We start from the raw sequence: 14,551 nt of genomic DNA, 5'->3' as shown, positions 1-14,551 counted from the left end.
AAAAGGATAATGAGCATGATTGATGGATGACATTTTCTTCAAGAAAGTTCTAGTAAACTAGCAAACCTAAACAAGTTCTAGATCAAATGACCGTGTGTGTGTGTGTGTGTGTGCGTCTGTGTGTGTGTGTGCGCGTATGTGTGTATATGTGTGTGTGTGTATATGTGTGTGTGCGCGTATGTGTGTGTGTGTGCGTATGTGTGTATGTGTGTGTGTGTGTCTGTGTGTGTGTGTGTGTGTGCATGTATGTGTGTGTGTGTGTGTGTGTGTATGTATGTGTGTGTGTGTATGTGTGTGCGTATGTGTGTATGTGTGTGTGTGTGTGTGCGACTGTGTGTGTGTGTGCGCGTATGTGTGTATATGTGTGTGTGTGTATATGTGTGTGTGTGTGTGTGTGTGCGTATGTGTGTATGTGTGTGTGTGTGTCTGTGTGTGTGTGTGTGTGTGCATGTATGTGTGTGTGTGTGTGTGTGTATGTATGTGTGTGTGTGTATGTGTGTGCGTATGTGTGTATGTGTGTGTGTGTGTGTGCGACTGTGTGTGTGTGCGCGTATGTGTGTATATGTGTGTGTGTGTATATGTGTGTATGTGTGTGTGTGTGTGTGTGCGCGTATGTGTGTGTGTGTATATGTGTGTGTGTGTGTGTGTGTGAAGTGTCCTGCCTCATTAATAATATAAATTCATCTCCAACAAATATGAAGTGTAAAGTGGTGCCAGATTTATGATTAAATTCCTAGAACCAGATGAAGCAAAAGAAACTCTAATGTTCTGAGGCAAAATTCTCAAAGTTAAAGGTAAGATTCGTAATTTGACTCCATTTTCTGCAATCACTGAGAAGTGTGTGTTAGTTTACACAGGATCTGTGTCCAGGTAGGAGACGGGAGACTCGCACTGAGCCGGACAGCTTGTGCTTTTCTCATCGTCGTGTGAAAACGTCCAGTGGGTCGGCACACAGTGAGCATCAGAGCCAGGTTCGAGATGTTTCCCTGCTGCTTCGGACACAAAAGCTGCCATTGAGGATGAATGAGTGCGTCGTTGTGCTCGTCTCGTTCCACTCGACACGCTACGGGAGGAAAGGCGGGTTCAGGCCAGAACACAGACCGCAGGCTGATCCTGACTCTGAAAGTCACAAACACACAGAGCACAGAGAAGTGTGTGGAGGCCTGCTGTGTGCTGGGGAGCATGAACTCAACTAAAAACTGAACGAAAACATGTAGCACAACAAAAGAACTGATAAAGAAAATATCTAAAGAACAGAGCATTAAAAATATAATTAAAGACAGATTATAATTAAACAAGTCAGGAAGGCATAAAAAACAAATACTGTTTCCCATTTTTATTTATTTATATTTTATTTATTTATATATTTATTTGTTTGTTTGTTCATTTATTCATTTTGTTAATTAATTAATTAATTAATTAATTAATTAATTAATTAATTAATTAATTAATTAATTAATTTATTTATTCATTTCTTTGTTTGTTTATTTATTTATTCATTTATTTATTTGTTTGTTTATTTATATGTAGACTTAAGGGCTATAAGAGGGCAGCCAAATACAGATCAATAGAATATGTCTAGGGTTTAGTTTAGAGTTTAGAGTGAGTGTCAGTGTGTGCTTTGTAGAAAAGAAAGGTCAGAGAATCTTCATTAAAGAACCAAAACTATCTAGAGTTGCCTGAAGTGGCTGGAATGATTCACTGATTCACTCTGCTGCTGAATGAATCTTTCACTGATTCAAATGAGCAAATATGGATCATAACTGAAAAGATTCACTTCAAACAGTGAGCTGCTGATTGAATCACTTCTATGACTGAAATGATTCACTGATTGAAATACTGATCCTTGAAGCAAATTTCATGACAAATTATTCTCTGATTAAAACACTAATCCTCAAAGCAAGTTTCATGACTCAAATGATTCACTGATTCTCTACGCAAACTCATGACTGAAATGATTCAATGATTCAAATACTGATTCTCTAAGTGAACTCATGACTCAAATGATTCACTGATTCAAACACTGATCCTCTTATCGATCACATGACTCAAATGATTCACTGATTCATTTCACTGATCCTCTAAGCAAACTCATGACTCAAAGGCTGAGTGAATCTTGGCCATGAGGAAACAACTCTTCATCTTGACTGAAAGATTAAATGATTCAAACACTGATCTCTAGAAAAATCTCACACACACACTCTTAAGCAGGAGCTCAGCTGTTCAGAACAGTTTGTGTGTGTGTGTGTGTGTGTGTTGTCAAACACAGCTGTTTTGTTCTTTAATGAAACTCAAATGAAACAGAAGAGCTTTCTTTTTGCGACATCATGTGAACACTTTCGCTACATTCACATGTTTCATTTCCCAACCAACCACCCACACACACACCCACCCACCCACACAGGAAAACAAGACAGATTTTCTCTCTCTCTCTCTCTCTCTCTCTCTCTCTCTCTCTCTCTCACACACACACACACACACACACACACCCTTCCACATATAGCATAACCACAAGTTGTATTATGTGGTGGCTTTTATCTTCTTGTTGCTGTCTGTCACGATGGCATCATACAAATAAACACACACACAAAATTTGTTCTTACCAAAGAACATTTATAGTTTATTTGTTTATTTATTTGATTGATTGTTTATTGATATGTAATTTAAGATATGCAAATTAGATAAATTATTATTATTATTATTATTATTATTATTATTATTATTATTATTATTATTATTATTGACTAAGTCCACTTTCTCACCTTGACACTAGATGGCAGTGTGCCATTGCAGGAAAAGTGAGTCTTTAGTGATGAGGGTCTTTATTGCTAATGTGGTGTAGAGTTATTATAGACTTCTATATAATACTGAAATAAAACTCTGCTGCTGGCTTCATTTCGTCTGGAGAATGAATATGTTTTTAATAATGCTCTCTGTTTACTTTAATTCCTAAGGTCTGTACAGCAGACCCCAGAAAATAAGAAACAGAAAAGTTAATGTGAAGAAAAGTTGATATTAGTGTAGTTTATAGGAAAATGAGAGTAAATGAATAATGTTAGAAAATCACGTGTGAAAATCAGTGACTAATCCCGCTATTGCACTTGTAGATGAATAAGCAAACAATAATAAGCAACAATTATTATTAAAGTGCCATTTTAATCAGATTTTAAGTTGTTTCATATTTAAGTCATATGTTAAGTTTTATTTGTCACATATACATCACTGCACAGTGAAATTCTTTCTTCACATATCCCATCATTAGGGTTTGGGGTCAGAGTGCAGGGTCAGTCATGATGCAGGGCCCCTGGAGCAGGGTGGGTTGGGGGTCTTGCTCAATGGCCCAATGGTGGCAGCTTGGCAATGCTGGGGTCAACAACCCAGAGCCTTAACCACTTGAACTACCACCACCCACATATATATACACTCACCAATTACACAGTGAGTACACCATGGCCCGCTCATTGTTGTTCTAGTGTAGACATGTTGATGTGTCATCTTAGCCTTGTGACCCAAGTGTGTGACTGCTTTTGTACCATTAGCTTCAACTGATAACATTAAAAATATATTAAACTTCAGGGTGGTAACAGAACCTCCTCACCTCCCTGTCACTCTGTATTTATAACAGTAACTCATACACTTATCTATTAAAACTCTACTAATCTTATTCTTCTACAATCTATTTACTGACAGTGATGACGTGATCAGAATGGAATCAACACCACATGCAATGGCTACACTCAATGCTCACCCCCACCGAAAACCTCCCATCTGCTAATGCCAGCACAGCTGCTATGTTCTAATAAAACACACACCTTCTCAGCACTCAGGATCTGCTGTTAACCTAATACACCGAAAGCTGGTGGAGGATCTGCAGCTTCCTACCGTCCCCTGCCCCATGCCCCTCAGAGTCACTGCAGTGGGAAATTGACTCATCGATGACGGTTTCATTATCCATCAAACCCTTACTGTTACTCTAGGCATTGGAATATTTCACACAGAGAAACCCATCCTTTTCATAATCTCCTCGCTGGCTAACCCCATTATCATGGGATTTCCCCAGGACCCTGTGATTTCACGGAAAAGTAAGGAATTTTACAGATGGTCTCCAAACTGCCTATAACATTGCATGGACAGTACCGTCAATTTTCCATGTCTATCAAATTCGGTGGAGAGCCCTGAACCCACTGCTACCGTCTGCATACCCAAGGAATATGACGCTTTTAAGGAGGTATTCAACAAAGTGCAATGCATGACGTTACCCCCAAATCATCTGTGGGATTGTGCTATTGGGCTGTTCCCTAACACTGCACCTCCGCGATATTGGGTTGACCCCCATTCCGGACCTGAAACCAAGGCCATGGAGGAGTACATAGACAAAACCTTGCAGCAGGCTTCATTCACCCCTCTACATCTCCTGAAGCAGCTGGTTTCTTCTTTGTGGAAAAGAAGGACTGGGGCCTCAGGCCATGTATAGACTATCGGGGCCTAAACTCCATCACAGTTCGATATCCATATCCCCTACCACTGGTTCCATCAGCACTGGAGCTACTCCATAGTGCCCGCTACTTCACTAAACTAGACCTTTGCAGTGCTTATAATTTGATCCGGATCAGGAAAAGGGACAAATAGAAAACAGCCTTCCACACCACCAGAGGTCACTACGAGTACCTGGCAATACCCTACTGATTACCGAACGCTCCTGCAGTATTTCAAGCATTCATGAATGAAATTTTCAGGGACGTATTGAACTCGTACGTCATTGTACATATTGATGATATCCTCGTATACTCCCCATCCTATAAACTTCCCATGCACCATGCACTGTGCTACAACAACTCCTACAACATCAACTCGTCGTAAATGCCGAAAAGTGTGAGTTCCACAAGGACATTATCACTTTTATGATATGAGGTTCTGTAGCAACTCCAACTGTGCCCCCTTCCTTCCTCCCACCAGAGGGAAATCTCACCGGAATACTGAACCGTTTCTGGTTTATTTCCTGGTTTCAGTAGTGTAAAATACAAACTCATGTTGCACTCAGTGTGAAGTATTGTTTGCTCGTGATTCATACCAAGCCGTTCATTGTTATTTGTTTCCATTGATTCACTGTGTACCAATCTTGTTTATGTTTTCTTGACTAGCTCTTTTGGTTTCGTTTTGGTTTTGGTGTCCTGCTGACTGTGTGTTTTTTGAGAGCCTGAGGAGAAAACAGCTGAGGAACTAGCTTACTAATAGACAATAAATGTTACTATAAACTGACAGAAAGTATGGCATCTTGCTCTTTAAGTAAATTGTCAAGTTGTTTTGGTGTGGTGTTAGAGGAATAAAACACCAGAGGACATACGGTTAGAGGAAAATAATCAACTTTACGCTGCTAACAGTAACTCTTCTTCATCACTTTGTTATTTTACAAATTTATAAATTTTAAAACATATTTCCAGATTTCTGTAAAGCTGATTTGCTACCAAGTCAAAAAACTGTAAACAAATAAAGCTGAATTGATCTGAACTGAATGTTTCAGCATCACACAGTGTTTATAACATTCCACATTACACACACATTTCCTGCACATTTCTATTCAGAATTCAGGACTGGAAATAAACTGCAGTTCAGTAGAAGTGGAAGTTTACTCACTCTTTTAAGATCATCATATTGTCTTTCCTGGGTCTGGGATGAGTCGCGTGATTCACCAAGAAATTCACTCAACATTAAATTGCATATGTTCTAAAGAACAGAAACATAGACATTAACATTTCTTCAATTAAAATGAAATACTGTGAGCATTCAAACACTGATGTTGATTCATTTTGTTGATAATACACAAAGCTTGTTTTTTTTTAAAGATTTATGTTTTGCTGTAGAACAAAACTTTAATGAATTTGTATTAGTGTTTTATTGTTCCATATGATAAACCATGTTTTTGTGCTTCACTTTGTTGACCATCACCCACTGTAATATGACAAAGACCTACTAATTAATAGACTTAATACAATATTTTATTCATTTATTTTTATTTAACATACCATGTCACCGTAGTTACACGGCGTCTGTGTGTCTCCGTTTTGCCTCTTAGTCTCACTGACTTTTTTCTTCAGGTAGGAAAACTGCTCTCCAAATGAAGTTGTGTTACGTTTTGCCTTTAGAATGAACAGAAAAATAAATATTTTCTAATGTGTAAATTGTCATATATTTTTAGATGTGTATTAATCATATATAACACTAACCATCTCGGTGTGCTGTAGCCAGTAAGCACTGAAGAGAGTAGAAATAGAAGTGTTTAATCTTTTGTCATAGTAACAAGAATAGCTTTTTTCCTCAGGCCTGCACGCTGAAACTCCATACACTGGAAGAGAAGATAAAGGACTTTTAGACATATGAGAATAATAAAAATAATTATAGCTTTTCATTGAATTGAAATTATTCTAACCGTTGCTGTCCTTCAGCTGATCCAGCATTGATCCAGAATGACAAGCTTCAATATAAATCACCATCTGCAGACATTGACCAGGATTTAAGAAAATTCTGATTGTGAGATTAAGAAACATGTTACTTTCCTGACATCACCACACACTTGATCAGGAACACATGTACACTTTCTCTTTGTGCAATGTCGTGGGTCAGGTTTTCGTTATTTCTACTATCGTCCTTTGTTTTTGTTCTATTTGTTCTATGTTAGAGGAATGGTATGGACAAACCTTGGTCGGGCTACAAAAAGAGTAGTCATAGTGCACTTTTCAACCTTAATGCACTAGACCATTTGGAACTTCTTTGCTTTTTTGTAACCGAGGTCAAAGCAGAAACACGGCAGACATGGAGGAGCCATGTGGAGGCCCCGGCGCTTGGTTAGCAGAGAAAGGCTAGCCCTCCCAGTTATTCTGTTGAATTTTCAGTTTCTGGACAATACAGTGGATGAACTCTAGGATTGGATGAATTCAGGATTGTTCCATACTGCATTTCTCTGAAATGTGGGTTGGAGAGAAAACCCCTCATAAATCCATAACACCTGAGGGATACATAGTTTATAGAGCACAATGCTGAGGAGTGTGGCAAAACCCACCCAGGAGGAACGACCAGCTTATCATGGCAGAGAGGATTATTGGATTTAACCTTCCATCCATGGACATTTTACACACAACACTGCAAGAAAAACTGCATGCTTTGTGGGAGTTTTTCTCTTAAGAAGCTTCTCTCCTGCCCAGCTTTATTTTCAAGCCAGGAACCCCATTTCTTCTGAGCCAGAAGATGACCTAATGTTATCTGCATCCAACTCTGAGAATGTCGATGTCAGCAACACGTCATGGGTTCACATCATGCTATTGAGCAGTTGAAGCCAAGCTCCTGCCCGACTTTATTTTTAAGCCTGCTCCCCATGGTTCAAGCCCCACATTACCGAGTGTCAGAACTCAGAGTCCCCTCTGAGTGGACATATCACAGGGTGGAATCTTTAATTGTACCTATTTTCTATTATTTCAATAATCTTATCAAATAAAGTCAATAAACTATCAAATACTGAGCCGAAATGAAGGAGATCTCAGTCAGCAGATGAGATGATATTACTGAATGTCTTATGAGTCTTCTTTGCCTTACTCAAAAGCTTTCTACTATTCAGCAGCTAAATAACTTCGATAGATATTTGATAGGTGTTTGATAGATATTTGATAGATATTTGATAGGTATTTGATAGATATTTGATAGATATTTGATAGGTATTTGATAGATATTTGATAGGTGTTTGATAGGTATTTGATAGATATTTGATAGGTATTTGATAGATATTTGATAGGTATTTGATAGGTGTTTGATTACTCAAAAGCCTACTACTAATTAGAAGCTAAATAATATTGATAGATATTTGATAGGTATTCAATATTTGAACCGTGTCAAGCCATGATGCAGCGTTGAGTTTCTTTAAAAGGGAACATCTCAGGTTAGGTACTTAGCCCTATTCATGCTTCCTGAACATACCTATTTCCAATCATACACACACACACACACACACACACACACACACACACACACACATACTGATTTTGTCTCTTTTTGTGGTCTATCATATGTTTTAATAGAAAAAAAGAGATGAAATGTAAGAAAGAAAAAGAAATAAATGTATAGATATATTAAAATGTATGAGTTTTAAAATATATACAGTACCTTTGAAAACTTGCCATTTCTTGCCATTGTCTTCACTGTGTCAGTGAGGTCTGCTGCATGAAGCTGTGACAGAAAATAACTGATTATTACTATTCTGGACCTGAGTATTATATGGTTCTTAGTATCTAGAGACTTGTTTCCTCCACTTCCTTCATGATTCATATAACTAGTAGGTCTAGGGAAGCCAGTGCATGGCTATAGCGAGCACTCATAGAGAGCCATTGGCAGATTTGGTGATGTATGTAGATTTTCTCCCCATCAAAAAATTAAAATTACCCGTATGTTCTTCATGGCAACAAGGTTACCAGATTTTTCATGAATACAATTGGCATATTTAATTTGCAAGTAGAGCACCACCTTTAACAAACCAAAACAACATTTAAATTTTACTTACAACTTTGGGGTAAGCATGGACAACCAACTTCTATTTTTACTTAACATCACTAAACTGCCGTAAGCATTAAGGTAAGGATCAGGAGGTCTGTCTCGAACATCATCTAGCTTCTGCATCTGATCCAGAATGCAGCTAAATCCTCCTTACAAACACTCAACTCTAAATACAGTACAGAAAGAGGAAATTTACTGTGGAATTCGTGAAGTTCAAGGAACCCTGAAGTCCATGGTCTGATAAGTAGATGAACACAGTATCATTTCTACCGCTGAAAGAAAACATCATCAAAATAATATTTTCACACACATCATATTGTTATTTCTGATATCTACCACAGTAGACAGAAGGTTTAGAGCTGATTTCAAGTCTGACGTTTGTATTAGAAATCTGTTGCTGTAAACTTTCCAAAGAGCTGTCAAACAACCTGATTAATATATAATAGAGAAATTGTCCTAATGGACATAAATACCTTTGTATGACTTTTTTTGGTCCTGTTTTCTTGACAGCAGATGAATCTCCACGCAGAACAGCCAGAAAGTTTCCAGCTGAAACATCCTGATAATGGACAATTTAAAAAGGTAGATTCCAAATCATCAGAAAAGCAAATAAAGAAGTATAATCAGAGTATTTAATTGTTGTGTGTATAGAGTAAATTACCTCTCCAGTGTAGTCCTTTGGAACCCCAGTGTAAACATCTGGTCCATTTGGTACATTAATGATTTTACCAGGATCAGGGTTCCTGCAGAAAAATATTATATTATTATTTTCGGGTTCAGGTTTCGGGTTCTCAGCCCTTATGCCTATAGCTCGAGTGTGTGGCGTAAGTCCTCTCCCTTTTTTGTCTGCTTTGGTGGCCTCAACAAAAGCAATCCAGTCTCCAAGCATCACCCTGTGCTGGGTATTGGTAGCTATCTCCGAGGCCTGTGAGGTGCACTGTGTGGCTATGCCTTTAGGGATTACAGCTCACTCCACTAGGTGTATCACCTTGTCCAGAACTCTGGCTAAAGGTGTTTCCCTCCAGGATATTTGTGCTGTGGCTGGTTGATCCTCTCCGCACACCCTTATCAGGTTCTATAACCTGGACCTGGACCCCACTCCTGGGTCCTCCATCTTACAGGGCTAATGGTGCTCTGCTCCCGGCTTGTTTGTGCCCTTTTGCGTCCCCCTGGACAGATATCTCCCAGCATGTGGCGGCGTTGGTATTGGCGGTCCCATAGCGTCAGCCACAACAGAGCTTCCTAAAAAGGGAACTACACCAGGTTACATATTTGAGAAGGGAACGAGATGCTGCATCACTGGCCACACTTTGAGTGTTCACTTGCACTTGCGTCACATGACCTACCCAAGCTGATAAATTGGCATGACTTCACACTGAGATTCAGACACAGCTTCCACAAAGAGGCATTCCTAAAGCATCAGCCATGAAGCAGCATCTTGTTCCCTTCTCAGGAAACTGGGTTACATATCTAACCTGGTGTAGTTTTCTTGCACTGCACAATCACACCAGTATGTGGACTGGCCTAGACTGGCAACTAAGGTTGAGCTGAATGTGTTAATTTGTGCATGTTTCCATGTGATGGACTGATGTTCCATCTGGGGTAAATTTTACAACCTCATTCCCAACATTACCGAGATCTGGACCAACTGGAACCCTAACCAGGATGAAGCACTTACTTAAGATGACATAATGAATTTTTAGACATAGGGAAAAGAAAATACACCCTCCCTCAATTCTATGTTCTTTATTCTGAATGTTGGTTTTTACTTTTTGGGGAAAAAAATCATTACATGTTTAATAGAAGGTGGTGAGGTTCACACAATCGTTATTTAGACTCTGATACTAAATAAAAAAAAAAAAAACTAGAATTGAATAAGAGTGTTTTTTCCACAATCCTGATGTTTACCCAACAGAATTATCATAAAGTTTACTTTAGTGAAAGTATTTCCTTCTACTTCTAATCTGTAAAACTCACTTTTTATTATAAGCGATGTCGTCATACATCATCACCACAATCTGTTCATCTGGAATCCCATTCTGCCGCATGACTTGGTAAGCGTGACACACATTGGCCTGAAACACAAACATACTAGCTATGTACATATTTGTTAAAAAATAATGTGTAGGAGGCTTAAATAATATTCATAAAAACAGATATAATTTTTATAATATTATGAAATATTTTACAATATTTATTTTGTTTGTAAGCTACCTATCTACAAAAACCCTTGTAAGAACAAGTCTCACCTGGTCTCTGTAGTCTTTCCAACCTTTAGAACTTGCTACCAGGAGAACCCAGTGTTTGCCCCCTGACATGCCGAGTACAAAGTTCCTACAAAGCAGAAAATGCTCCAGTGTCACAGGACCAACAAAACTGAGTATTGTAAATAAAATAAAATAAAATAAAATAAAATAAAATAAAATAAAATAAAATAAAATAAATAAATTAAACGAATATTAATATATTTAAATTAATGAACACATTCTAAAACATTATTGTTTCTATAGCAACTGCTCATGTACAGGGACGTGTACAGCAGACTTTCCACTGTGTAATTGTTGATAGTGTGAAGATTTTAAGTAAGGAGTCTCCAGTGTCAACACTTTAAAATAGTCAGAGGTAAATCTGGAGCTTTAAACTTTTGACATCCTTAAGTTCTCTAACAAAAGAAGATGCTGGTGATGGAATGACTGTAAATCTGCTAATGGAAAGAGAACAGGAACCTGTTTCACAAACATTAAATGTAAATATAAACAGAAAAAATTTTAATATGTGATTCCTCAACCAATTAAATTAACTGTACTTGTTGCCAAATTGTTGTGATATTAAAGGAATATACTTTGAGACACATTTTTATAGAAAAATAATAAACTTCATGGGGTGCTAAAATTTATTTTATAATATAGTCAGTGAAAAACTCAGACTGCCTGTAAACTCTGAGTTGCCACAAATGAAGTAATTTTAAAAAGTCTTCCTGTTTTTGACAAAAATATGAGAAGTATAATGCCATAAATGGAGTTGGAAGATGGAGTGGTGAGAAAGGATAAATAGTGTAAATCTGTAAACACTTGAGCAGCAATATTTCTGATCTTACTCAGTGTGCTGTGTAATAAATACATGTTTGTGCTTTAGTTTCGTCTCTTCAGCTCTTCAGTGTTTTCCACCCTCAGTATCAGTAACTTGATCACACCACCCCATTACTCAGTATTTTACTGTAACACCATCACACACTGTGTCTTATTACTTATTACAAAATCTTTTATTTACTTACAGTATTCTGCTAATAAATTAAAAGCCTTTTTCCTTATTAATTGGATTATTTAGAGGTCTATGAAAGAAGAAATGTGTTGACTCTTACCTGATGTTTCTCTCCTGTACCTGCTTCAGATCAGTTTTAATTCAATCAGGAAATGTTCACTTTTTTATGTCCTAAATCACGTGATTTATATGATAAGGGATTTTTTTCAAATGAATATAATCACTAATAGTGAAAATGAAAGCATGTTCATACACGATCACACACCCTCTCTATTATTATGTTTTAAGGTTATCTCCAATTGATCAAATTCCTCAGATTGCCTCAGTTGTGTGCTCTGTAGATAATAACTGTGATAATTGTGATATAAAGTACGTTCCATTTTTTTTTTTAAAACATTTATTACTATAGCCTTTCTTTGTCCTGTGAGTTTCTTTTCATTGAAGTTTTGGTGGATTCCAGTGTTCATAGTTTCAGAGTTCAGACTTGATTTCATTTTCATTTTCACTAATTACATTCATTTGAAAAAACCCCTTATACTATAAATCACATGACATCAACAAAATTGACCATTTCCTGATTGTAACTGCCCTGATTGATTGTAATCAACACATTTCTACTTTTGTGTATGTCTAATAATAAGGAAACAATGTATTCTATATATAATATTAAATTAGATAGATAATGTGGTTTTATTTGTATTCAGAATATACAGTTTAGCTGTATTATTTATGAGATGTATTTATATATATTTATAATTGCCCGGAGGGGTCAGATTCTAATTGTCTGAAGGAAGGCACTTGGCATGCCCAAAGTGTGGCAAGTGACACAGCGCCTCGTTCTCCCCCACCGAGACTGCCCCGAGTGTGCTGACCAGCCTCACTATCTTTGCGAGGTGCCACATTGCTCCTGCCTGAGGGAGCTAGGCTCAGGCCAGGGTGACTAGTGGAGGGCCCCAGTTTTTGGATGCAGCAAGGGATTAGCTCTCTGAATGACAAATAGCCTTTTGGTACCTGTTGATGACAGTATTGCATCACTAATCAGCCCCTGAGGAGACATCAGGGTGCTTAGGAGAAAGGCTTTGTTTGTCCTTTTCCTTAATTGCGAAATCAGGCCTGCGCTTCCACTATCACACATATTCACAATAGAGATATACACAATAAAGAAAGAGCTCTGCGTAACCGTGACACTGACCTTACAGACAAGCTCCGCCTCTGCCGTCTCACCGGCCGCCTGGTTCTGGATGGAGTAGGAGTGTGAGAGTGTGTACATGAGAGTGCAGGGCCTGGATGATGAAGCATGAGCTCCAGCAGACTGAGCTGTAAAATTAATTTACAAAAACAGAGGCCATGAAAGAAAAAAAATGCTTCTGCATTTTTATTCAACTATGACTCTTATTATTAGATAAAGCTATGTATTTTATTAGAAAAAAAAGAATAGCAAACCAAAAAATGAATACTGATGGGGTCTGACGAATATTAATGAGCAGTCAGTGACAACCATTTGTTTAACAGAAAGGTTAAGTCAGTGAGTGATCCAGGTTTGTACAATGACCCTGGGAAGGATTCTCAGCTCTCCAGGCCTGGTCTTGGGGCGCTCTTTTTCGGCAACAATAGAGCTCAGGAAGTCGATCTGTACGGTGAAAAAGGTCACTGTGGAGAGATCAGAATATTCACTTTAGAGAGAGAATGGCTTTGTACTAGCTTTGTTCTAGGATTAGCAAAGCAAGCTAACTGTACTCAGTACATATGACCTCTCCTTTTTTTGTTTCCTTCTTAGTTTTATTATTTATCATTTATCATTTGAGATGATTGTTTTTGGATTTGTTTACCATGTTATATGTAATTGCACAGAATTGAGAAAATCTCTGTCAGTTATTATGTTTTCTAGGTTTTAAAGTGTTTAATGTATAACTGTCACATGATTTCCAAAATTCCAATCCAGTGCTGCTTTCTGTACTCTGTGCTTTGTTTTGTATATAAATATCTCTTGCAGGACTTTCTGTGTGATTGTAATAACGATGATGGCTGCGATCATGGCGATGATGATGATCTGCAGCATTGGTCCTCTCATCTGGAGGTGTTCTTGGTGTCTCAGGGTCTGGGTGAGTGATGCGCCCCTGTTCCTAAAGAAGCAAATGGACCTGGAAGCTCCGACGCTGTGCTCTGAGCCTGGTCATCATTAACGCTCCACTCAGACCCAGAAAGAATCTTCTAGAAACATGCAGTCGATGCACACACACACACACACACACACACACACACCGCAGTGAGGCAGGGCCATGTGTGACACTCAGCTCACTATCAAGTTCTCAGGCGGAACTGTATGAGAAACCGGTTTGCTACTGTGATGGACTTAGCCACATGGGCTTGAGAGTAGTTTGGAAATCATTGTCACTTAACACAGTTTTCTGCTGTATCCAGAAATGCAACCTGAAACTGTATTACATAAAAAGAAAGCAATGTATCAATTTCACAAAAAAAAAAAAAATGCTGTCAACTTGTTGGGGCCTGAATCATCTGAGATGGACGCAAAGACAGTGGATACTGGTTCTGGGGTCATGAGTTCATGTTTCAGCTTGTTTTCAGGAAGAATGGATGTTGGATTATGTGTTAGAGAGATAAGAAATCAACCAGGCTTTCATCAACAAAAGGTGCAAAAACCTGCAGGTGACGGTGTGGGGGTTAATCAGTGCCCACGGCATGTATCTGCACATATATGTGGTACCAATGATGCGGACGTTTAAACTAGAAT

General features: G+C 38.2%; 1 protein-coding gene across 1 annotated transcript; it reads right to left on the bottom strand.

Annotated features, from left to right (window-relative positions):
* Positions 1 to 626: 626 nt before the first annotated feature.
* On the bottom strand, positions 627 to 12,701 carry LOC131363604 (legumain-like). The gene is made up of 12 exons (XM_058406317.1): positions 12,598 to 12,701; positions 10,788 to 10,872; positions 10,516 to 10,613; positions 9,200 to 9,281; positions 9,012 to 9,097; positions 8,735 to 8,810; positions 8,152 to 8,214; positions 6,428 to 6,491; positions 6,225 to 6,343; positions 6,024 to 6,137; positions 5,635 to 5,724; positions 627 to 1,119 (listed from the first exon to the last, which is right to left on the bottom strand). The coding sequence occupies exons 1-12, from the start codon at positions 12,699 to 12,701 to the stop codon at positions 1,084 to 1,086; spliced, it is 1,017 nt and encodes a 338-aa protein (XP_058262300.1). The 3' UTR covers positions 627 to 1,083.
* Positions 12,702 to 14,551: the final 1,850 nt, after the last annotated feature.

This window comes from Hemibagrus wyckioides, linkage group LG13 (assembly GCF_019097595.1).
Source record: "Hemibagrus wyckioides isolate EC202008001 linkage group LG13, SWU_Hwy_1.0, whole genome shotgun sequence".
Taxonomy (NCBI): domain Eukaryota; kingdom Metazoa; phylum Chordata; class Actinopteri; order Siluriformes; family Bagridae; genus Hemibagrus; species Hemibagrus wyckioides.
Note: the sequence above shows the minus strand (reverse complement) of the source record. Positions and strands in the feature narration are given on the sequence as shown.